Source organism: Biomphalaria glabrata, chromosome 16 (genome assembly GCF_947242115.1).
Source record: "Biomphalaria glabrata chromosome 16, xgBioGlab47.1, whole genome shotgun sequence".
Lineage (NCBI taxonomy): Eukaryota > Metazoa > Mollusca > Gastropoda > Planorbidae > Biomphalaria > Biomphalaria glabrata.
Window position 1 is genome coordinate 15,333,349 of NC_074726.1, and position 23,757 is coordinate 15,357,105.

Consider the following 23,757-nt stretch of genomic DNA (forward strand, 5'->3'; position numbering starts at 1 on the left):
AATACACTCAACCAAATAAACAACTTGACACTTAACTTTTATGATCAAGCAATTAAAATTCTAAACATAGTTGATTTAAATAATTAACCTGAGGTTAGTCCACTGAGTTAGCTGTGAACTTACCACAAGCATCACATTTGTCTTGTAAAGTCTTCATGGCCTCTTCCACACTCTCCACAGTGTCTGCCTGGATGTCACTACACAAGACTACTAGAAGCTCATCAAGTAGCTGAGAAAACTGAAACGTGCAAGAGTTTGATCCATAAACAAAAGAGGAACAACAGAAAAAAAAGACAATATGGAAGAGGGAGAGTTCAGGAGAAGAGAAAATAGAATCATTTGTGAGCATATATCAAGTTTTAACACAGGAGATTTAATTCTTCTAGTGTTAGTCAGGCAGTTCTGATGAAAACATTTTAAAATTATTTTTTTTTTAAATGTGTTTTTCAAATAATTTTGGAAACTGTGGAAACTACTAAGAAACATTTCAAAATGAAAGTTTGAAAATAATGTGTTCTTTGAACATTTTATTTTTTAAAAATTCCAGATAAGAAATTCTAAAAATTATTTTGAGACTTTTAAAACAAATTAAAACTGACTTACATCTTCTGCAAACCTGTGGAACCTGACAGATGTGATCAGCAATGTCCGCCTTCTGTCCAGTCTGGAGGCAAAACTTCTGCACACTGTGTCCATGTAGTCCCTCTCTGCCTTGAGGTCATCCTCAGCAGTCAAGCCCTCTTTCAGGATCTCTTCTGCAGTGTGCCGCAGCTCTGCGTACTGCCCATATGTGTCCTGTGATTATAGGTCAGAAAATAATAGTTATAAGTGAAAAGAAAATATAATTATATAAACCAGTGATTTCCAAAGTGGTCTATATAGACCCCCAGGGGTCTACGAAGACTTCCAAGGGGTCTACGAAAGTGAAAAAATAAATTGGGGGTCTTTGAGATGTCCAAGGGGGTCTACGATAATAGATTTCATTTAAGGAAGTCGTGACTTTATTTTCACATTTTATTCATGTAATTATTTCATACACTAATATATGATTTGTATCTTAGTCAATCCTATAAATATTTATCCTGATATTCAAACGAAAAATTGTCCTTTCAATTTCAATACTTATTTATATAGCTTAATCTTGTCTACATGTAATTAATGTTTTTAAAAAACAATGTTGACTGTGCAGCGTTGATTATTTAAAATTTGGATTCCTTCCTTCCTTGTCAAACAAGCGGTTGCCTAAATACCTATTTAAGATGATATGAAACCAATTACGCTGGAGGATTATTTGAGACAATGCCACCATGACAAAATAGATTCTTCTTCTTCTAGCCAGCTTTATTGCTGCTGAGCTGTGACAAAATAGATAAAGATTTCAAAAACAGTCAAACACTCAAAGATAAAGTTCAGAATAGAACCAAAAAATCTCTCTTCCACAAAGATGATGGTTTCTGAGAGTCTTACAATATCTCTTTACTTATAACAAAATACGTTAAATAGCAAAGGCCAAACAATGATTTTACCATCCGTTTTACACAAACCTACATCTGTTATTATTAAAAGAATTTCTTTAATACAGTTCAAGGGCACATCGGTGGCATGAGTTATAAAGTAAACGCTTCTTATATAATTCTTTGCAAATGACATATATACAGTTTGGGATCAATGGCATCACAGGTGTGACAAGGTGTAGCGCTGTGTGCTACAAACGGCCTAATGGTCGCGTCTCCTTATTTTTCCTCAGGGTTGACCCACGAAACCTTTCCCATTTTGGCAGCAGAGTTTTGAATTCATTTTTTTAAATTCAGTTTTCCTTCTGCTAGGTGGGTAGCAAACCAAGGCCCGTCCTTCTCAAAGCTTACTGGTTTAGGTGCCAGTTACTCGGCCTTTGCAACTTCTCCTGTTAATGAAAAACGTTCTGCAGACTCAATATTTGAGCCACACGTGAAAGATCAAGAAATACACGAGAAACTGCTCTTTGCAAAACCCAACTTAAGGCAAATTAATTAATTAGTATTTACTGTTTGAAAGACTACTTCATAGAACAACAAATTTCTAGATCTATATGAATTATAGTATCCGTAGTAATGGATGATAAACCTTTTATTGGTTTAAATTTAAATGCTATCAATAAAAAAGATAGATCTCTATAACGTAATGTGTAGTTTTAATTACTTTTTCACTCTTAAACTCACTACAGTTACAAATTTGTTTTAAAAAAATGTTTTGATGAATTTGCAAAATTTGTGCAAGTTAAGCAGGGGGTCTACCGAAAATCAGAAAGCATGGCAAGGGGTCTACGAGACCAAAAAGTTTGGGAACCACTGATATAAACTATTAAAACTTAATTAATAGGTGAATTCTTAAAAGGACTATCTCATTAAATAAACACACAAATATGTGAATGCTCGGCCTAACTCACTGTACACTTAATTTCCATTTCTTCATGTCTCTTCCTCAGTTCCTCGGCTGATTCATAAGAGTCTCCAATGTCACTTTGGGAAGCCAAAAGTTTTTCTCCAGGACCAAGTACCCAATTAATGACCTTGATATGGAAGAAATATCTTTTAATATCAAATGTAAAATGTCAACATATTCTAGACTTCATTTTAAGACTGAAAATTGTAGACATAGTTACATTTACAAAATAACCTCTTGTAGTACATGTGGTTTATTCATAAAACTTATTATTGTAATTAATGAAGAAAATGGCTACAAGGAAGTAAATGATTGTGTTATTGTTTAAACTTTAGATTTGAACTCTAGGCCTTTGTGTCTATTATTATTATAGCTTTGGTAAGTACTATTTCTAATTTGTACAAACTTGTAATCAAGTAAATAGCCAAATCTGAATTATAACTGTTGTTCTTGAAGCATTATTACAAATATATTAGTTGCTTTTTTCAAAATTTAATCAACCAAAATTTATTTATAAAAAAATACCAACATGTACTAAAAGTAATAATAACAAATAACATACTGTCTTAATATTTCTTTTCCATTCTTCATACTGTATGCTAGAGTTCATAGAACGATCCTTATCTTCCAAGTAATCTTGCAGTTTGTCCACTTTATTGGTTAAGTATTGGAGGACTCTTTTAACCTGTTAGAAAAATGAATATACCTCATTAATTCTCTAATTAAATGTGAATAATCATCAGAACCTTTTAATTTATAGTTTGTTTTTATTGTTTTGAAGCAGACTTGTTTTTATGTAAATGGAGTGTAAGACAAAGGCAAAAGCTAAACAAGAAACTCCATTGATTTGTAGACTAAATACCTGCTTTTGAACTTCTAAGTTGTCCAATGTTGGTACGAAGCCTTGATTGTCACTATATCCACTTAATCGGTTTTCTGACAAAGTTGTCAGGAGTTCTTGACCTTTTGAAATCAATGTCAGTTTAATTTTTTATTTTATTTTACAGGTATTTTAAAACTTATGGTTATTCAAAATTTATTCAGAAAAACAAAACTATTTTTGTAATAAAAACATTTTAAAAAAGTGTAAAAATGTGGGTTTTTTTATTCTGTTGATACTGAAAGTTATATACGATTTAAGCACACTAATCTCATAGATTAATCATGATGTAAGAGATGAGAAATACAAGACTTAAAAAGTTGTAATGTGGTTCAAAGGTATTTGGTTCATTCAGCACACTAAGTAGAATTTTAATATCAAATACAATAGCTGTGCATTGAATGATGAGTATAATAAAAGGGAAACAACCATAGTTTTATTAATAATTATAATTTTTTTTTTTTAATTGTTTCATTTCATTTTAATTCATTTTGATGTTATAAATTCATTTTTTTAATTAATTAAAAATATTTTTTATTAAGGTAATTACACAAACATTTTGTCTGAAAGTTTAAAAAAATAATAATATCCCACAATACCTTGTCTGATGACTTCAACGGGCATCTCTTTGATGGACTCTTTAAACTGGCGATGCTTTCTGAGAGCTTCAAGAGGACTCGATGGAGGGTCAGATCTGACATTGGAATCATAGGAATGTTGAATTTCTACCTCTTGTCTGTCTAAGTACTCAATTACTTCTCTAGAGTCTTTCATGAAATTCTCATAATTCTGAAAAATCATAAAAAGTTGTGGGATTGTAGGATAAATACCAGAAACATATTTGAGAAAATGAAAAAGATTTTAATGCAAATGTGCTTGGGGTAAAAATATATTTTAATCTTTCAAAAACTTTTTCTTGACATTGAAAAATAAAACATCACAAACTATAAAGGTAAATTCTTTAAAAACTTTACTGATAAGAGATTCATAACAGGACATTCATATTCCTATGGTCAAGCGCTGGATTTGATTTCAGTTAAGTTAAAGTTTATAGACGTTTACATTTAGAATAAAGTGGGTGGAAATGTGTAGGCACAAGCTCATTAAAGAATACATTTGATAAGGCCACATTACCCATTGTGTATGCAGCCACATGTCATGGTAGTACTCCATTTGACCTCCAAGGTCAGTGGTCAGCTGCTTGGTATCAATGTATCTATGCAGAAGGCTAATTGTTACAAAAAGTGGCTGTGGATGATTAAAAATAATGCAATAAATCTCAACACACATTTTGTGTTTCATTCTTTTATCACACACATACTAATTATAGCTCTAACTTAATTATGTTCCTAAGTATTATACCAGGAAACTTGTCGCATGATTTGTGAGATCAGGGATCAGAATACTGTATTCAATTTTTGATCAATAAAATCTTTAAAACAATGTCAGATGTGATTGTAAATCTTGAATAGGAAAGTTAGTTTTGAGACCTTATTGTTCTTGGACAAGGAGTGAAAACTTCTCATTAAGAAGGCATGAATTTCTGGATTGAAAACTCCAGGCTCCTATCATCCTCAATTTTTCTACTTGGCAGTCCACCAAGCCTCAACCAGCTTTTGCATGTTAATGAATTCATTGCTTTCTCTACTATAGGGAGAAATCTACATAATAGAAATGACACAAAGGCAAGAGTAACAATGGCCAATGCAGCAAAAGCTTTTGAGTTGATTGTTCGATCAATACATACTACTAGCCATAACAAAGAAACATCCAACTTTTGCTCAGCCATTGCACTGCATTTATAACATTTTAGTCAGGTACAGGAGTTTATCAAAAAATCTAGACAAGAATTATCTTCACACGTCTTTTTTGTTGTTGTTGTTGTTTTTTTTGTATATTTTCTTAAGCCAAATAGGACTTTTTAAGACATCTTCAGCTCAAATAACAGCACACAAAGACCAGGGGTCCATGCTTTGTTTATGGTGTGACCCAACCAAAGTAATGCTCACATACAATGTGGAACCTTTAAACAGGACTAGGGGTGAAAAGTTCCTGATCCACACCTGTCCCTTCTCAAAGGGATTATGGCGATCCACTGCAATCTGATTCTGGAATGGACTTTTTCCAACAGGTAGAAATTCATATAATAAAAAAAAAAAGTTGGAAGCAGTTTTTTCTATTCATCCACACAGCATAGATCTACAAATAATATTTTATAAATATGTAATGTAACATACTTCAGAACTTGAAGATCTGCTCAAATTGAACCTTTTATCAAAATCCATGACAAGCACAAGAACTTGCTTCAAATAGCCTCCAATTGTTTGCTGAAAAAGGATAGCAGATATAATGAAGTTTTGTATAATTATGAATGAATTTTATACCTCACTAATAAAAGTTTTTTGTTTCTTTTAATTACAGACAGTTTATACTTTTTAAAATATTACATTTAATCTATATGTGTTATTATCCTTCTTGTTGCAGATTAGTCAAAATAAAAATGTACAGCCATTTTAAAGCTATTAAAAAATTGGATTTTCTTTAGGAGGCCATCACCAGAAAGGATGCTTTTTTTTTTGTTCTATAGGGTTTAAAAGATGAACAAAATTGTGCTCTCGTTTTTTTTCCAGATGTTTCTTAACATATTAAGAGAATGAACTTCCTCAGGTTGGCTGAGATGATCACATACAGAGTTAAAACTGGGAACATCATGACAACAGTAGCCTGGCAGTCACTGCAGTCTTTTTTTTAAATATTAAGCAAAAGTGGATTTGAAAGAATTTTGACTTTGTACGCTGACAATTACCTTCAAACATGACATGACCATGCCTAGGTTGGCCCAGGAGCCATCTCTAGTGTCCACTACCACAGAATAGCCTTTTTTCTTGGTCTCTTCACTACACACAGACAAAAAACAAAAGAGATTTTTAAAAAGAGCACTGCTTATGACCTTAATTAATTAATTTTTATTTTTTTTTGTTTTTATTTTTTTGTTTGTTTTTGGTTAATTCGATTTCTGAAGCAGAAATCATCAAATCAAAATTTAACTTAAGAATCTCAATTTCCTGCAAATGGGTTAAATTACAAATAAACATTGTTTCCATTTCTTATTTTAGTAAGCTTATTATAAAAAAAAAATTATTTTCTAATTTGAAAATTCCAATTTCCCTTTGGCTTTTCACTATCTGGTTAATCTCTTTTTCACTTTAATATGAAGAATGTATCTTTATTTTGATAAAATAAATTTAAGGTGTTACCCTGTATACATCATAATGGAGAAATATACAATTTAATTACAGGTTATGTCAATACCAAACTACCTAGGTATTTGAATGAGGTATTTCAAACAGGTGATCAGCTCATCAGGGCTTGGGTCATTTCTGTTTTGCATAGATGGCAGAGTGATGATAGGACCCCCTTGGGTGTCTCTTCCACCTGCAGAAATGGAAAGAAAAGTGTATGTTGTTTTGACTTAGTTAAAATGTGTTTCTGTCTGTAAACATTTAGTTGAAAGTTGTTTCTATCTGTAAACATTGGAGATGATGTGTCATTGTTTAGGTTGATATTTTGATAGATGAGAAAACCTAGTACAGTTTTACTCTTACAGAGCACAAACAAATGGATACGTTCTCAAGAATTATAAATAACAAGATTACTTTGTAGGTTTTAGTTTTTGTACTATAAAATACTTTGTGCTATAACCTCAAAAAATGAGACATCGGGATAGAACTGACAATGACTGTGTGAAAGACTACTAAGAAGTCTTCACAAAAGAATGAGCATCATGTAAGCTACTTATGCTACTTTCTTTTTTTTTTTTTTTATCTTGAGCTAAGTAATTATTGTCTTGATAGCATTATTCTTCCACATTCTATTTATAGTCCTGCGGCACTAGTTTGTATACTCGTATACCCTATAAACAATTAATTGTCCAGGTGGGTGGACACCAATGGTGATAGGTGAATAATGACCTCATTTCTTTCATTGACTAGAGTGTCACTTATAATGTGTGACAGCAGTTCATGAAATAATAGCTGGCGAGGCTAGACTTACAGCCATGTACGTAGGCCTAACAAGTATATAGCTGACGAGGCTTGACACAGCCATGTACGTAGGCCTAACAAGTATATAGCTGACGAGGCTTGACACAGCCATGTACGTAGGCCTAACAAGTATATAGCTGACGAGGTTTGACTCACAGCCATGTACGTAGGCCTAACAAGAATATAGCTGGCGAGGCTAGACTCACAGCCATGTACGTAGGCCTAACAAGTATATAGCTGACGAGGCTAGACTCACAGCCATGTACGTAGGCCTAACAAGTATATAGCTGACGAGGCTAGACTCACAGCCATGTACGTAGGCCTAACAAGTATATAGCTGGCGAGGCTAGACTTACAGCCATGTACGTAGGCCTAACAAGTATATAGCTGACGAGGCTAGACTCACAACCATGTACGCAGGCCTAACAAGTATATAGCTGACGAGGCTTGGCACAGCCATGTACGTAGGCCTAACAAGTATATAGCTGACGAGGCTAGACTCACAGCCATGTACGTAGGCCTAACAAGTATATAGCTGACGAGGCTAGACTCACAGCCATGTACGTAGGCCTAACAAGTATATAGCTGACGAGGCTAGACTCACAGCCATGTACGTAGGCCTAACAAGTATATAGCTGACGAGGCTAGACTCACAGCCATGTACGTAGGCCTAACAAGTATATAGCTGACGAGGCTAGACTCACAGCCATGTACGTAGGCCTAACAAGTATATAGCTGACGAGGCTAGACTCACAGCCATGTACGTAGGCCTAACAAGTATATAGCTGACGAGGCTAGACTCACAGCCATGTACGTAGGCCTAACAAGTATATAGCTGACGAGGCTAGACTCATGCAAAGCCATGTACGTAGGCCTAACAAGTATTGAATAGGCTGAAATATATGAACAGGTCTGTGTGTTAGAGGGAGAGAAAGCGTGGGTGTCTGTGTTAGAACTATTGGTGTTAAATAAACAGGTCAAGGTGTCGAGACGCAATTACAAACACACATTTTATACAGACTTTCTTCTGTGATTTCAACGGCGATATTTAGTCTATAGTTTAGTAGCCTATAGTATAGGCATTGTGGTGTATAGTAAATATAGTATAGATTATACTAAAGTCTTAGACGTCTGATATATCTTCAATGTGTACGCTGTAAAAAAAAAAAATCAGTGTTTAGGACAGGAGAGATAATTAAAACAAGACTCGATGAAAGACAAAAATGTTTTCACCTCTGCTCACAAAATCTTGCTACAAAATCTAGAAGATTCTATGGAATGAACAAAGTCGTTCTCATAACATGTTTACTTGGTAAGAAATAAATATCTAACAAAAATATAAAAGAAACAGGCAGCAGTAGAGTCATGGTAAATGAAAACTACAGTTGGACAAGAGGCAAGAGCAAGTCAATATAAATGTGCTATGTGAGAATTTTAAATATTTTGAAACAAATTGTGCTTTTTACAAACAGTCTGTAGGCCCCCTATATGGAATTAAAAAGAGAAAAAAAGGGGGGTTCGCTTTCATGAAAGTAAAAGTACAGTTACACCTATTCTGGGTATCATACTGGGTGATGGCGAAATCGATTATATATTTTTAATAACGCTCCTATTTTGTGAGATCCAATCGTGACAGACGAACAACCAGACAGCCAGACAGTTTTTTTTTTTATCTTCTTATTTAACTGCTATAAATGTTGAGGTGTAAATAAAACCAATAGTGATATGTGTTTATGGTTAGTTGGTTTAGATCTAAAAACAAATAGGATATAAGAGCGGTATAACAAATAAACGAAAGAAAGGCGTAACGATGTTCATTGCTTAATGTGCCACTGCAATAGCGAGCATGTTGTTGTTGTTTTGTTCACGGGGTCAATTAATGAATCTTTGGACAGATGTTAATCCTTATTTCGTGCACAGTTTGGAAACAGCGGAAGGGTCTGTTGTTTTTTTTTTAAACTTGATTCGGATGGCCCTTCAGATTCCGAAGATAATTCCATTCTAGTCCAAACCTCCCGCAGGACGACGGAGTAGCGGGCAGGGTTCAAACTCGTGACCACCGAACGATAGTCCTGAGCGCAAACCACACGACCAGGCAGCCATCCTGCGAAAATTTATCTAATGCTTCGTCTAATAGAAGAGTACAAACTTAGACCGCTAATCATTATTCCAGATCTGGCAAAAAGTACCGGGCAGGTATTACAGACTTGTTGTCGACTGCTAATGACTATTCTGGTTTGGCTAATACATAACGTTACGTATAGTCTTACAAATCACGGTGTTGGAATATTTGTGATTGACTCTAGTTGTGTTGATACACACACCTGAGCACAGCCCTAGTTCGGACAAATAGTCCAGAGTTTGCCACGCCTTCTAGACTTTGCTAAACGTGATGGTGTTGACTAGAATGGGGAGGAGGGGGGGGGAGAGATTAACAGAACAGTAAGCTTTAAAAACAGGCGACATTAAACAGATGTGTGTTGATTGCTGTTGTAAAACGTGAATGGCAGGCAAGAAAACAGTCTGAACACTTTCATTACACAATGTTAACTCGATCAGCTGAAACCAAACATTCAATGACAAAGAAAGAACACAAGAAATACGTAACAACGCTTAAACTCCAGCAACAGTTTTATCTGTTTTAATGGCTTAATTCAGTTTGAACTGGATTTGTTGGGCCCATGATCTATAGGGGCCACACGGAGGCCCTGGCCCTTGACAGAAAAAAATACGAAAACAAAATGTGTTGTCTGAAAGAAATGAGATGTATACACTTTGTACACACATTTGTTTAGCATTCCATGTGTGTGTCGTTGCTTTCTCCATGAGAGAGAAACAGAAGAATACAAAGTAAATGCATTTGTTTCAGACTTGTCACTCAGTAAAATAGAAACTTATTAAATAAATATCATATATCCACTGATAAATAATAAAACTTATATCTAACGTTATAAAATGAACGGCCATATATTGAACTATAGAACTGTTTATGATCTAGTAATATTTTGATTTTTTCCAAAAGAAACACATATTAAACAGAGATTTTACATACTGGGTTAATGCGTACTAAGACTAAGGGTTGACAACAACAATTGAAAAACTAAAGCAATTTTCGATCACTTTGATGTAGATTATTTACTGTACGGAGGAAATCTAGGTCTACATGTTATGAAGATAAGACTTCACATTATTATATGCATGTATTTTATAGAAATAAATCTAGGTCTACATGTTATGAAGATAAGACTTCACATTATTATATGCATGTATTTTATAGAAATAAATCTAGGTCTACATGTTATGAAGATAAGACTTCACATTATTATATGCATGTATTTTATAGAAATAAATCTAGGTCTACATGTTATGAAGATAAGACTTCACATTATTATATGCATGTATTTTATAAACATAAATCTAGGTCTACATGTTACGAAGATAAGACTTCACATTGTTATATGCATGTATTTTATAGACATAAAAAAGCAAATGTAAATGTAGACTAAGTTGGATGCATCCGCCCTTGAAGCCCGAAAAACGAACGAAAGCGACAAAGCTAAAAATAGATTTATTTCCCTAATATATTATAATCCTCGCCGCCAGTCAAGTGGATCATTTTTTTTAAGCAATGGTTCTGGTGCATTGTGGTTGAAGTGTCTGAATCTAACATTCGCGATTAAAAAACATTGTAAATTTAGAAGTTTGAAAAAAAAAGTGGGAGTTGCTGATTTAGACATCAATAAAACGACACAAACGCAGTGGGAAACTACAAACATAGGACACGATTGTGATTTAAAATGACGAGATCCGTTTCCTTTTTGTCAGCCAAAGCGTGGACCCCCAGAAACTAGTGACTAAAATGTGCCAGATACGCGTCCCACTTTCGTCACTAGTGATAAATTGCCTTTTTGCCCAGGCCTACAAACCCATACAGGTAAATGCTACAAGTTAGAGGTGCTGTCTTCTGACACTACATCTAGAATCTAGATCTTGTAGGCATTCTCACAAAACGAGCATAAAAAAAAACAAAACAGTACCAGTAAATTATTGAAAAAGTACATTTCCATTTTTAAGTCTTAATGCTTATAAGGTCCCAATAAAATATATACATAAATAAAATATATTTTTGTAAAAATCTACACAATTCAGTACTGCTTGGAGAATGTAAGAAAGTGGAACCCGAAGGAGGTACAGTAGGTATTGTAGCAGTATAATGTTTCTGTTACAACCGCACTATATATATATATATATATAATCAGCACCACACTCCCAGACATCGATGTGACCGGTCTATATGTTTCATCTATTCGCCCTACCAGGGTTCAAACCCGCCTCCTTCATTTCGACATCTACTCGCGCTCCCACACCGAGCCAGTTCGTCACTTTAAAAAAAAGTAATGAATGTGTTCCAGTTTGTTTCTAATGTTTGTCAAGTCGGTTAAAAAAAACAAAACCCTGGCTTGTTATCAAACCAAGTTAAAATGTTGGTATGTGCCTGTTTGTACTGTACAGCTGTTTTTAAGCTTTCTTCACAATATACGTAGTAAACTCAGAGCCGCCGTTCCATTTTCTATGTTGCAATTTTTTAAAATGTTCATTTGATGGATGAATCTGTCAAAACATTCCTGTGTGTGTGTGTATGTGGGTGTTTGCAAGTGCAGAAGTATATAATGTACTCATCCTAATACCTTACAACTAAAACTAGTGTTGTCTTTAGTTAATGAGGACATTCGCATACTTGTAACTAGTAGGTCTATCTGAGAGACTAGTGGCCAAGTCTTTCTAAACCAAGGGTCTCCAGTTGGAATTTCGGTGATGGCTTGTATTTCTGTGTCTGGCGTGTCCCATCTGCTGTCACAAAGTAGGCCTACTAGGAGTCTGTTAGGGACAGTCGTGCTGCGGTAGGTCGTAGTGCTGGCCACATGACACCTGTTGGTCAAGGCGAGGGATGAATTCTGCATCAGCTGCCAAGGTTCTTAAAGGGGAGCATTACATTCTTGCCTAAGCCCCAGGCTCTATCCATGGCGTAGTGATGGGAAGAGTTGTTTAGAAGGCCTTTGAATCGTATGGTGTGTACGAGATGTCACGAGCATTCAGTTCAAAACAAGCAAAATGGTTTTTTTTTAATTCGTTAAAAAAAACGAAGCTTATTTAAGTGGAAGAAATCCTTATTTACAACTTTATCTCTAACTAATGAAGTTATTTGACTTAAATATTTCCCTTTTCGATATCAAACAAAATAATTATTGACTAATTGGTTGATTTTTTTAAAAATCGATTCATGTTTTGTTAGTTACAATATTTTTTTTTAAGGTTTCAACTTGATCCGAGAACGGTATGGGAGAAATAACGTGTTCAAAAATTTATAAAAAATGACAGAGTTGATGTAATCTTTGTAAAAATACGACTGGAGTGACGAATGAAACAATAGCGTTGATTCTTTTAGAAATCTACTGAGGTCTAAGGTTGAAGTACCAGACTAAGTGTACACGCACATGAGACATAAACATCTACATCTAATAGCCAATATTTCAAAACCAGATAAACACAACAAATTGAACAAGCCTATACAAAGTAACTTTAAAAGGAACAAAAACATGTGATGGTGTTAAGTTGTAGATTCTATACAGCTAGTGAATTAGACCATAAAGATAAAACAGCTTCTATACAGCTAGTGAATCAGACCATAAAGATAAAACAGCTTCTATACAGCTAGTGAATTAGACCATAAAGATAAAACAGCTTCTATACAGCTAGTGAATTAGACCATAAAGATAAAACAGCTTCTATACAGCTAGTGAATCAGACAATAAAAATATGCAAGGGCAGAAAGGGCAGAAATTCCATTTGGAGAACCAAAGTTTAACTAAACTTCCATCTATTCAGACATACTCATTATTACAATGTGAGAGAAAAAGAAGTAGACATAAGCGTACACACCAGTAGGAACACCACATGAGTGGCTCCAGGAAATGATCAAATGTAGGATATTTGCGAACAAATTTTATGTCAGACTTTGAGTCACGTAACTCCGCATCTCAAATTTTTATGTAAAGTAAATAACACTCATATTTCTATCTAGATCTTTTAAGAAGGCAAACAAAATGGAAGCACTCACCAGTCAGAAGAACAAAGCCGTGTTGAAGTAAGTTCCTGAGATGTTCACTGTTCAAACCATGACCTGAACAAACAAAATGATGGACATTTTATTTGAAATATTCAAAAACAAAAATCTAAATTGTACAATGAAAACCATCTTAAGTCTAGATGTGTACTACATGTTTTAATTTTTTCTTTCGTGGAAATGTTTTGTAATGTCATCCACACAATAATTGGACCTAGAGTCTGTTCAAGGAAACACATGCATCCAGAGCGGTACATTTATTGAATAAGTGAGAACTGCTCGAACAGATGGACGGACGGACAGAGACAGATGTCAATATTTTGTGTAAGCCTTGTCCAGGAGATTTCTTTTTCAATTAATACAATTATTATTGTTTATTTATAATAGTAGAGAAAAATATATTACATTTGGGGGAATCGGGCTTCCAGCTGTAATGCAACAATAAATGAATGGTAGAAAGAGTACTAGGTATAAACAGACACGGTCCACTGAACTCGGTTTTTATCGACGGCAACATCCGTGCCAAGATGTTATTACGTCACTCTTTGACTCATAAAGTTTTCTCTATATATTTAAATTATAATCAGGATGCCATTCTATGTCAACCCAGAATAGATTTCCATCTGGTACAGAACCATTGGTTTTCTCTCTGGCGATATAGAAAATACAATTCTTAATTTTAAAAAACACAAAAAAAAAACCGTAAGCTTTTTATTACAATTAATAAAATAAATGGATTCTTGATGAAATAGAAGACTTGGGACCCCTTGAATTAGGCATGGGTCTAAAAGAATAATTTAAACAACAACAACAACAAGAGCTACTAGATCTTGTACCAAACGGAAACTTGGTCCTCTTTAGTTCTTGTTTTCAAGAGATCGTCAGCAGAGATTGGGGAGGGAAGGGGGGGGGGGGGTCAATAACCAGCGGGGGAGGTGCTGGGCGTATTCCAACGCTCTCTCGACATTTATTCTTAAAACTTTCTACGCCGATACTTCCGACCACACACGTTTTATTTTGTTTAGAACTTGCTTCTGGTCTTTTACTGTGTTATACAAATGACAAAATACTATTGAAAATAGGCCTATATCTATATTTATTGCTTTAAAGTTTAAACAAAATAACTTGAAAGCTGATACGATTTACTTTACAAGAGTTTCTCTCCATAAAAATATTTTAAAAAGTATATAATATGTAATATTGAAAATAGAAATTGGCAGACGTATTTTGTTCACTTATAATTCTATATCATTTGCTTACAATAAAGAAAAAAGTATTTCTGCCATTGGAGATGTACATACAGGGAGGCAAATCAATAAACAGTACGTTTGTTTGGTGTATCCGGTGTACAGAATAAAGGACGTGTACATAAGCTCTATTTTGTGTACGTTCTATGAAAGTGTGTGTGCATAGCAGAAGTAGCCTACATTTGCTAAGCTCTTCCGTTTGTAGCTACTTTTTTTTTTCGTTAGCGTCCTTGACATTGTTTAGTTCATCCTGAAACTCGCCATTATAGAGGCGTGCTTGTAGCCCACTTTATTGTCTCATTACACATGCATTGATTTGAACATTCCATGTTGACTCGCTATCAAAATAAAAGAAAGCTGACAACTACAATCGATAGATCGAATCCTCTCAATGACCACTAAAGCTATTATCGACATTCCTATGAAGGTACACACACACAGAAAACGTTTGTGGCTGCTCCATTACTCTTTCACGTGTGGCGGGAAGAGAAAAAAAATGTTGCCTATATTTTAGGTGTTTTTTTTTTCTAATATTAAACATTTGGGCCTAATGGTGAAATGTAAAACTATCTTATTCCCATCCAGTAGCATATTTAACACGTTTTAACATTTTTTTCATTAAAAAAAGAAGAAGCAGCATTTCAGTCATTTATAAGCGCTCTCATATTCAGCTATTTAAATATTCGTCTTGGCCCAATGATTTCTATACAAAACACAAGTTATTGCATTGGAGCAAAGCATTGCCTCTAATTTTTTTTTTAAGGCGGTGAAGTCTCACGCACTTAGTTTTAGGATATTCTCGAATCAAATTCCAAGACTAACAGCTCCGTGCATGGCACGAGTTTTACCAACACATATGTGAATGTGTGGTATGTGTATGTTTGTGTATTATGGTGATACCTTTGATACTTTTAGGTATATACTAGCTGATACTCGTGCTTCGCTAGCTTGAACAAGTTTGAATGTTAATACTAGTTGTTAATGTGGACCGAAACTTTAAAAAAAAAAATGCATTCTCTAATCAAATTGTCGCCTTATAACGCCTCTTTAATACAGAGACAAGGAATAAGAGACTGGCTTTTCACCTCTCTGTCCCATGAACTAGATGATTACATACGTTGGTGTATGGCACGGTTCTTTCAGCCTGATTTGTGTACGTCCCGAATAAAAATCGAAACCGTTTGGCCAATCTTGATAATATTTGACAAAAATGTTCTTTAGATCATGACGGAGACCGTAGTGTATGTTTTGTGTCTCTCCCACAAATGGAGGTCACTAAAAATAGACAAACAACCTAATTGTATCTCTATTAAAGAACGAAACTTTTTAACAAATCGGATAAACCCGTTTTCACAGTATTTTATATTTGATCTGAATATGTCGGCTGAACGGGCAAACCCATTTTCACACTCTACTTTTTTTTTTTTCGTGGCAAGATAAAAAATGTGAAGGGAACGTTCTCCATGTTTGACATAGATCTAAATTTAACCCAGAAGATCAGTAATAACTAAGCTAAGGTCTGCAGGCTGCGGGTCATATCCGGTTCATATCACTTCTAGGTATACACTTTCTCATTAACGATAGTTCTAAAGAAGCATATATTTCCGTTCTAGATCTAGATTACAGACATAGTCTGTTTTTATAGGCTCAAACGTAGTAGTAGTTTGCTTAATCGTATTGAGGGCGTAGTTGCTGAGATGTAAAGCGCTTGGCTTTCGAAACGAGGGGTCCCGGGTTCGAATCTCAGTGATTTTGAATTTCGGAGTTTTTATGACGCCCCTGAGTCTACCCAACTATAATGGGTACCTGGCGGTTGATCTTTGTACACATGTCAACCTCGATAACCGTGGGCTATAGAAACAGGTGACCTTTGCATCATTTGCCCTAGAGATCGTAAGGTCTGAAAGGGATACTATACTTACTTACTTAGTCACATCAAATAGTAGGCCTACACGAACACAAAATGCATCCCCTTAAATCGCAAACATAAAACAATCGAACTAATCCTATGCTTCCGTGGCTCTATACTTATCTTTGTATTCCTCAATGGAAACACATTTCTTTTACATTTACTTACTCACAAGTATACAGTCATAATGATACATTAAAGTGACATACAGCGCATTTAAATGTTTTCAATAATACAACATCTTAAGTTAAAAATGTATTAGAATGTTTCATTAGTAACTAGATTGTTTTAGTTGCTCACAAATTTGGTTAAAGAATGTCCAGTTCTTTATTAATATAAAGAGTAATGCTACTCACCTTCAGCTAGCAATCCATAAATGCTGCTTCCAGTACTCCTGTGAGTTCCAGCCCCTGCGCTTTGAACGCTGCCTGCACGTGATGTCGGCCTATCTTGGGCTTCTTGGAAACTCCTCTGCCTCTTAATAACACCATCATAATCCCTTTGACTGCTCATTCTGTGTGAATCTTTCTTTTGAAGTGTACCGGTTGGAGTAGGCTGATATCCAGAATCTCTTGGAGAATGTTTAGGGGAAGTCTGCAGCTGATAATATTCAGGTGGCTGCTGGGGAGTGTATGCTGCGCTGCTCCTAGTGCTACCAGGTCTAGAACTAGGCTGGTTCTGCCCAATCTGGTAATATTCAGGATTCTCAAACTGCTGTTGGTAATTAGATCCTTGCCCTTGATTACTGACGAATATGCCACTTGGGACAGCAACGCCTCCAGAATTGTAATCCTGCTGCCGCCGAAGAGAGCCATGTCTGGAATCGACCCTTGCTGGGACACTAGGACCCTTCCTTATACTACTTCTAGATGTGTTCGGATCCTGCACATCTGAAAAACGCCCCTGGCTGCCAAAGGATGTGTTGGGGTCTTGAAGATTTCCTTGGTTCATATAGGGCCCGTGCGGTCTTGTATCACGAAAGCTTCCTGCACCTCCCCCGTCTCTAGGTAAACCAGGTGGGGCAGAGCCACTGTAAGATGGAGGTATTGTCCGCTGGTCCCTATCACTTCGAAATGAAGCATTATGGGGGTGAGTGACTCCCCCTTGATAGGCCATAATATGAACTCACTCTAAAGATAAAAAAAAAATCATTAATGTCTAGCACTGATTGTATAAACTTTTTTATTGAAAAAAAATGTATACCGTATATGAAGAGGAATTGTGTCATTAATGTATTCATTAGTAGAAAATTAGAAACAGGTTAGAGCCGCCATCGTTTTAATTATCGTAATTTCTTATTGCAGATCTAAAAGTTCAACATCGCCTTGGACACTTTTACAAAGCTGAACACTTAAATTGACTTAGATCCATCAAAATACAAAAACCTCTATTGAAGTCAGAACTTCATGGAGGATGTGTTGGCGGAACCTGAACGCTGATCTCAAAAACGGCTCAAATGATTATTTTTTTCTAGAAATGTAACAGTTGATGTATATCGATGAGAAAAAGATTTACTTGCTTGTTGGCCACACGGGGATAGCTCTACTTTGATCGTTTGATCGTTTCAAGTAACAAATGAAAAATTTAAATTTGGCTAGAGAGCAATACCTAGGTCAAATTCCAGCATCGGTTTTGAAAGGACTATCGCGAATGTAAAGGATTATTGATTCAATAAATAATGTTAAGGAGAATTGTGCGCATTGTCTTCTAAGTCTAGATCTAAAGGCTTATCATTGGATTATTATAAAGTGTAGTAGATCTATACATTTGCTTAACCAAGGTTCTTTCTCTGGGGAGGGGAAGAATAGGGCAACGAATAAAATGTTCCATCGTTTGTTAATCTAACATTCATTAAATTATTCAGATAAAAAAAAATTAAAAAAAAGAAAAAAAAACATGACGAAAATAACAATAGTGTGTTAATAAATGAATCCCGAAGTATATTTAAAGTTGCTTTAACTTTAATGATACATTATCTAATATTTGCTTATACTTTTTAAAATGTCTTGTCAAAACCCTCCATTTCTACATTCATGTGGTAACTGTAGTAGTGCTTTAGTTGATTTTTTTTTTTATTGGGAGAGGGTTGAACCTTAACTAAAGGATAATAGATCTAGAATATTCTAGATTTTATATAGTCTATATAGACCTAGATATAGTTACTATTTTAAATAAACCTTTAAATTGAAGTGACGCTTTCGCACAAAACACTACATAGTAGCCTAGATCTAGAATTTAGAGATCTTATATATATATTCTATATAGATCTATCAAGTCTAGATCTAAAGTCCCCTATTACTTTAGTTTACCCGGAAAAAAAATCTAGATCTGATTTTTTACAAGACTAAACTATGCTTCCTAGAGATGTAGTTAGTCCAGGGATGGACTGTCTGTTCGGGTGACACACCGGGGCTGAGAAACTAACACAGTTTTGTTTGAGTCCGCCGGCTACCTGTTGCATTCCTAGCAGACGTTAAACAGCAATGTCGCACTATTGTGTCGCGTTCTTGTTTTTGTTTTTAGTCTACAGCACAGAGACCGAGTCGTCACAGTCTAGACTTCGCATTCATCAATCAACAGTATTAAAATGTTTGTTGTTTTAAGTTAGATCTAACTAGGCTAGCTTAGGCTTAATCTACTTACCACAAGCAACCCTAAGTAATGTTACCGGCTTTTTTAAACATAAAGCTGCAGTGATTTTAATTCCAAAGACAATAGAAGGACAACAGATTTTATCCAAAAGAAAAATTCATTTCCTTGAAGTAGTGTATCGCGGGAATGTTACTGGCTTCTACACACACACACACGAACAGTGCACACCTTACACACAGGACAGTGTCAATGTTTAGGGCGCTTGTCGCCGGTAGTCTTGCGTGCTGCGAAGGTCACGCAACATGAATAGCCTAGTAGGGTGACGCGGGGAACAAACCTGTTAGTCTTTTGATGAAGTATGTTAGCAGACCACGGTGACTTTATTAGGCGGGGTTAAGGTGCAGGTATTCTTGGGGAGGGGAGGGGGCGCTTTTAAAATATTTTTACTACATCTAGTTTAGAATTTAGACGTAGATCTAGATCTCATACCAGATCTTATTTTGAATGTACTTAATGTAACTTTTTATTTTTATCTTTACTGACGATTCCTTTTTACAATACATCTATTCAATTCGTCACTTCCTGGAAATTCAGAAAAATATAAAACATGGGTGGGTGGACACGGATCTCGAAAACGGCTCTAACGATTTTTCTAGAAAATTAGCATTTGATTTAGAATCTATATTGCTGAGAAAAGAATTACAAGCTCGTTGGATACACTGAATATATTCAATTTTGACCGTTATAAATTTTGTAAAAATAATTAATAAACTTAAATTTAGCTAGAGTACGAGAAAATATAGACTATAGAAATCTACGTCTTCGGGTATTACGGCATGTCCATTCTAGGTATAATATATCATGGGCGTAGCCCGGGGGGTTGGGGTTCACCCCCCCCCCTAAATGAAATCCCCCCTGCGGGGGAGGGGGGGAGACGGACTTTAGTGACTGATTTTTTTTCTTTGATTTAGTTTATTTTAGATGAGATTTTAATACTAAACCATCACTTGTCCCAGCGCAGCCAAGTGGGTTTTGAGTTTAAAACCCCTAGCAGGGGGGTTTGCAGTTAAATTCCTCTCTTCTATAAAACAAAACAAACAAAAAATAATGCAAATGACAATCCCCAAATTCCAAGAGCATAGCTAAGGAAGATTTTGATTTTAAAACCCCCTCTGAAATTTACTATAAAACCCCCTCTTCGATATAAAAAAGCAAATTACACTGAGAATGCTATAAGCGTAGCCAAAGGGGGTTTGAGTTTAAACCCCCCTTCAGTGGGGTTTAAAGCTAAAAAAAAATACCTCTTCAATATAAAAAAAGCAAATTACACACTCCAAATTCTATGAGTGTAGCCAAAGGGGCTTTTGAGTACTTCAAACTCAGAGGTAAGTGCGTTAAGCAGAGCTTCTGGATCACTTCGGATTTGAGGTGGCTGAAGATCTACCTCTACTCTAGCTGGACCACTTATGTTTGCAAGGATGGTTGCTGTCTTCTCTTGAGGCGAGAGGATAGACCGAAGTTCCCATAAATCTCTTATTTCTTGAACAAAATCCTCTATTGAGATCTTATCGTTTCTTCCATCTTCACGAAACTGTATCATTTTTCTATCCGGTTCTATGATGTAGTGAGAACGCTGGCAGGACAGTTTCAATGCTTCCAGCTCAGCTTGTAAATTAGTCAACAGATCAACAGGGACACGTTCCATGCCCTCCGGCTCCCTCAACTGCACGTGGGACCCACTTCTCTCCCATTCACTGCACTAGGCTCCACTCTATTTGTCTCCATCTGGCTGCAGGTCTTAAGAAAGTCTAATACAATAATCGTAACCTAATAACTAAATCAATCTCAACAGAAACAATTTGAAAGCTAAATAAAATAAAAATTAGAGATTACAGGCAAGTTATCTTAAAATAAACTAAAATAAATCTAACTACACTGAAACAAACAGAAATCCCCCCAAAACCCCTCCCGAAAAAAATTTTGGCTACGCCCATGATTATATATATGTGTATGGTTGGGGGGGGGGAGAGAAAAAATCCTGGCTACGCCCATGCTATTGGTAACACTGATCCTGAGTTTTGATGAAGCCCAATGCAAACCATTATCTATATATGTTTCAGTAGTAAAATAACAGAACTCACAGAGACATTTGAAGCCCTAAGCATTTCAAAGATGATACTTACCGTTGAGTGATGGTAGTGCTACTGAAGACCCGCTTTATAATAAATTTTTCAGTTGACATTGTGTAGGGGACTATATTGATTTTTTTTCACTTTAACAGTGCGAGAGAATATAAAATTAATTTAGCTCCATAATAAAAACAATAATAATAAATTAATAATAGCATAACATGAGCGCATCGGTAAGGAAAAGAAAAAAAAAATTAATTAAAAAAATAAAGGGGACACAACACATTTTAAATTGTTGTTATGTCTATAAAAGAAATTAACTCCCTTATCGACCTGTGTTTCTACGCAACGTTTATCTGACTCGCTCCCTCCCCCTTTTTAAAAACCAATACATTATTTATGCTAGCGTACAAAGTGTTGGCTCTAATTATGTAGTGTTTCTTTTTTTACAATACCTCTATTCAAGTAAGAACTTCTTGGGGGATGGTTCCACGATAATTCGTTCAATGACATTTCGATCACCGACAAATCGTTCACGACTTTTCGTCCACCCGACAATTCGTTCCCAGGACATTTCATTCACCCGACAATTCATTCACCCGACAACTGGCTCACAGACAACTTGTTCACGACAAATCGTTCACTCGACAAATCGTTCACAGACAATTCGTTCACTGGATAGTAGGCCTAACTATTGTTAATATTATAAATTCTCGTCGTGTGTTTAATTTAAGAAAAGAATTACTAGCTCGTTGGCCACACAGGGAAAACACTAGTTGGACTGTTATCATTTTCAAGTAAAAAAAATTAAATAAATTTGGCTAGAGATCTAGATCTAGGTCTATATCCAACATATTATAGGTTTTGAAAGGACTATCGCGTTCTTGAAATGACTACCGCTTTCGGAAATTTCCGGATGAATGGAACATTTTTCGCATCGTCTAGTTCTAAATGCATGTCATTGGCAGGGCCTGTCTTGGGCAACCTATGCGGCCGCAGTGGGCCCAGCGCTTTCATAGGCCCCACGCGAATTCTAGGTGTAAATTATTAAAATAAATAATTTTAACTTTAATAAAAGTTTCCTGAAATTCTCCTGAAATTGCAAAATATATGAAAAAGTTATGAAAATCTCCTGAAATTATTAAATCTTCTGACAACTAATGCAAATCTCCTTACAAAATAGACAAAATTGTCATTTCGGGGTGTCCTTCAATATGGAAAGCCAATCTATTCACGATTTTAAAAAAACGGCATTGACAGCGTCCATTAAATATAACTGTAAGGCGAATTTGAACCAAAACAAGAAGTTCAAATACTTAATTTACTTTAATAGTCACTGGCATATAAATATAGATCTAAATCTATCTCGACCTCTTAAAAAAAAATAAACAAAAGCGATATTTTGCTAGTCGATAGTAAATCTAAAAGACAGATCTGAATGTTCATCGGCTTTTTGTTGGAAACCTACTATCTACTGTACATGGCTCGTAAAGTTACTTTCACACAGATTTTGTACTTAGTCAAGTAGACCCTATGAATACAATGCAAAGACGAATTTATTTTCTAATACAAACTCTTAATGTTCACTTCTTATTCTTATCCCTACCCAGACTGGGCCCCGCGCAATCCGTTTGGCATAAGGCCCCGCAATCTGTAGGACCGGCTCTGGTCATTGGAATATTAAAAAGTGTACAAGGTCTATACATTCACTTACCCGGATTCCTTCTTTAGTAGAAGAGAGGTAATTTGATGTTCCATTGTTTTTTATCTAACATTGGTTATAAAGTAATAATAAAACAATTTAAGTTGGTTAATCCTAAAATAAAATTGTTTTAGACATTTAGTATCTTGCAGTTGTGATTTAGCTTGCATCGTGTGAACTGATAGTTAGGCCTAAAAGTTAGGCAATCCATTACTGAGTACTGGCACCTAGTTGTTTTACAAAAAAAGCACTGGTTTTCAGCAACGTCTAATTGATTAGCCCTGCGCAGCAATCATCAGAGCTATAGGGCATTTTCATTAGATGGAGCTATAATCTAGATTTAGATCTACCAAAATTATGATTTAGCTCTCTTAAGACTACTAGATCTAGATCTAGAGTCTAGATTTGGAATAATGTAGATGTAATATAGAAGTTCTATATCTAGAATCTACTATGACTTTAAATAGAATATAGACCTCGTCAGCTTTCTCGTATTGAAAAAAACATGCTAGCTAAATTTAGATCTAGATTTTTTAGACTAGATCTAGTTATACTTTATAAGGTAGATTGATCAATACAGAAATCAGAAACAGATAACATAATAACCTCCATAGTGTAGCTATATTGTCTTTTACACGTTTTAAGTTTCATCTTGGACTCATGGATGATTGTTTAACGAGCAATATCCTACAATCGTTTGTCATCAAAAT

At 35.3% G+C, this 23,757-nt stretch overlaps 1 protein-coding gene across 32 annotated transcripts in view; it reads right to left on the reverse strand.

The window, feature by feature from the left end:
- LOC106078342 (titin-like) overlaps window positions 1-19,449 on the reverse strand; it is a 533,611-nt gene extending 514,162 nt beyond the window's left edge. For 27 of the 32 annotated variants that reach the window (XM_056014734.1, XM_056014739.1, XM_056014738.1 and 24 more), the window contains exons 1-13: window positions 19,268-19,444; window positions 16,981-17,754; window positions 13,463-13,525; window positions 6,622-6,736; window positions 6,108-6,198; window positions 5,539-5,628; window positions 4,436-4,549; window positions 3,901-4,090; window positions 3,284-3,384; window positions 2,984-3,106; window positions 2,426-2,548; window positions 604-795; window positions 124-238 (exon numbers count right to left, since the gene is read on the reverse strand). In XM_056014734.1, the coding sequence (XP_055870709.1) occupies window positions 124-238; window positions 604-795; window positions 2,426-2,548; window positions 2,984-3,106; window positions 3,284-3,384; window positions 3,901-4,090; window positions 4,436-4,549; window positions 5,539-5,628; window positions 6,108-6,198; window positions 6,622-6,736; window positions 13,463-13,525; window positions 16,981-17,740 (2,077 nt within the window). In that variant the 5' untranslated portion in view covers window positions 17,741-17,754; window positions 19,268-19,444. Of the gene's footprint in view, window positions 1-123; window positions 239-603; window positions 796-2,425; window positions 2,549-2,983; window positions 3,107-3,283; window positions 3,385-3,900; window positions 4,091-4,435; window positions 4,550-5,538; window positions 5,629-6,107; window positions 6,199-6,621; window positions 6,737-13,462; window positions 13,526-16,980; window positions 17,755-19,267 lie in introns of all 32 variants that reach the window. The other 5 variants (XM_056014743.1, XM_056014742.1, XM_056014749.1 and 2 more) reach the window with 4 other exon arrangements.
- Between the last annotated feature and the right edge of the window lie 4,308 nt (window positions 19,450-23,757).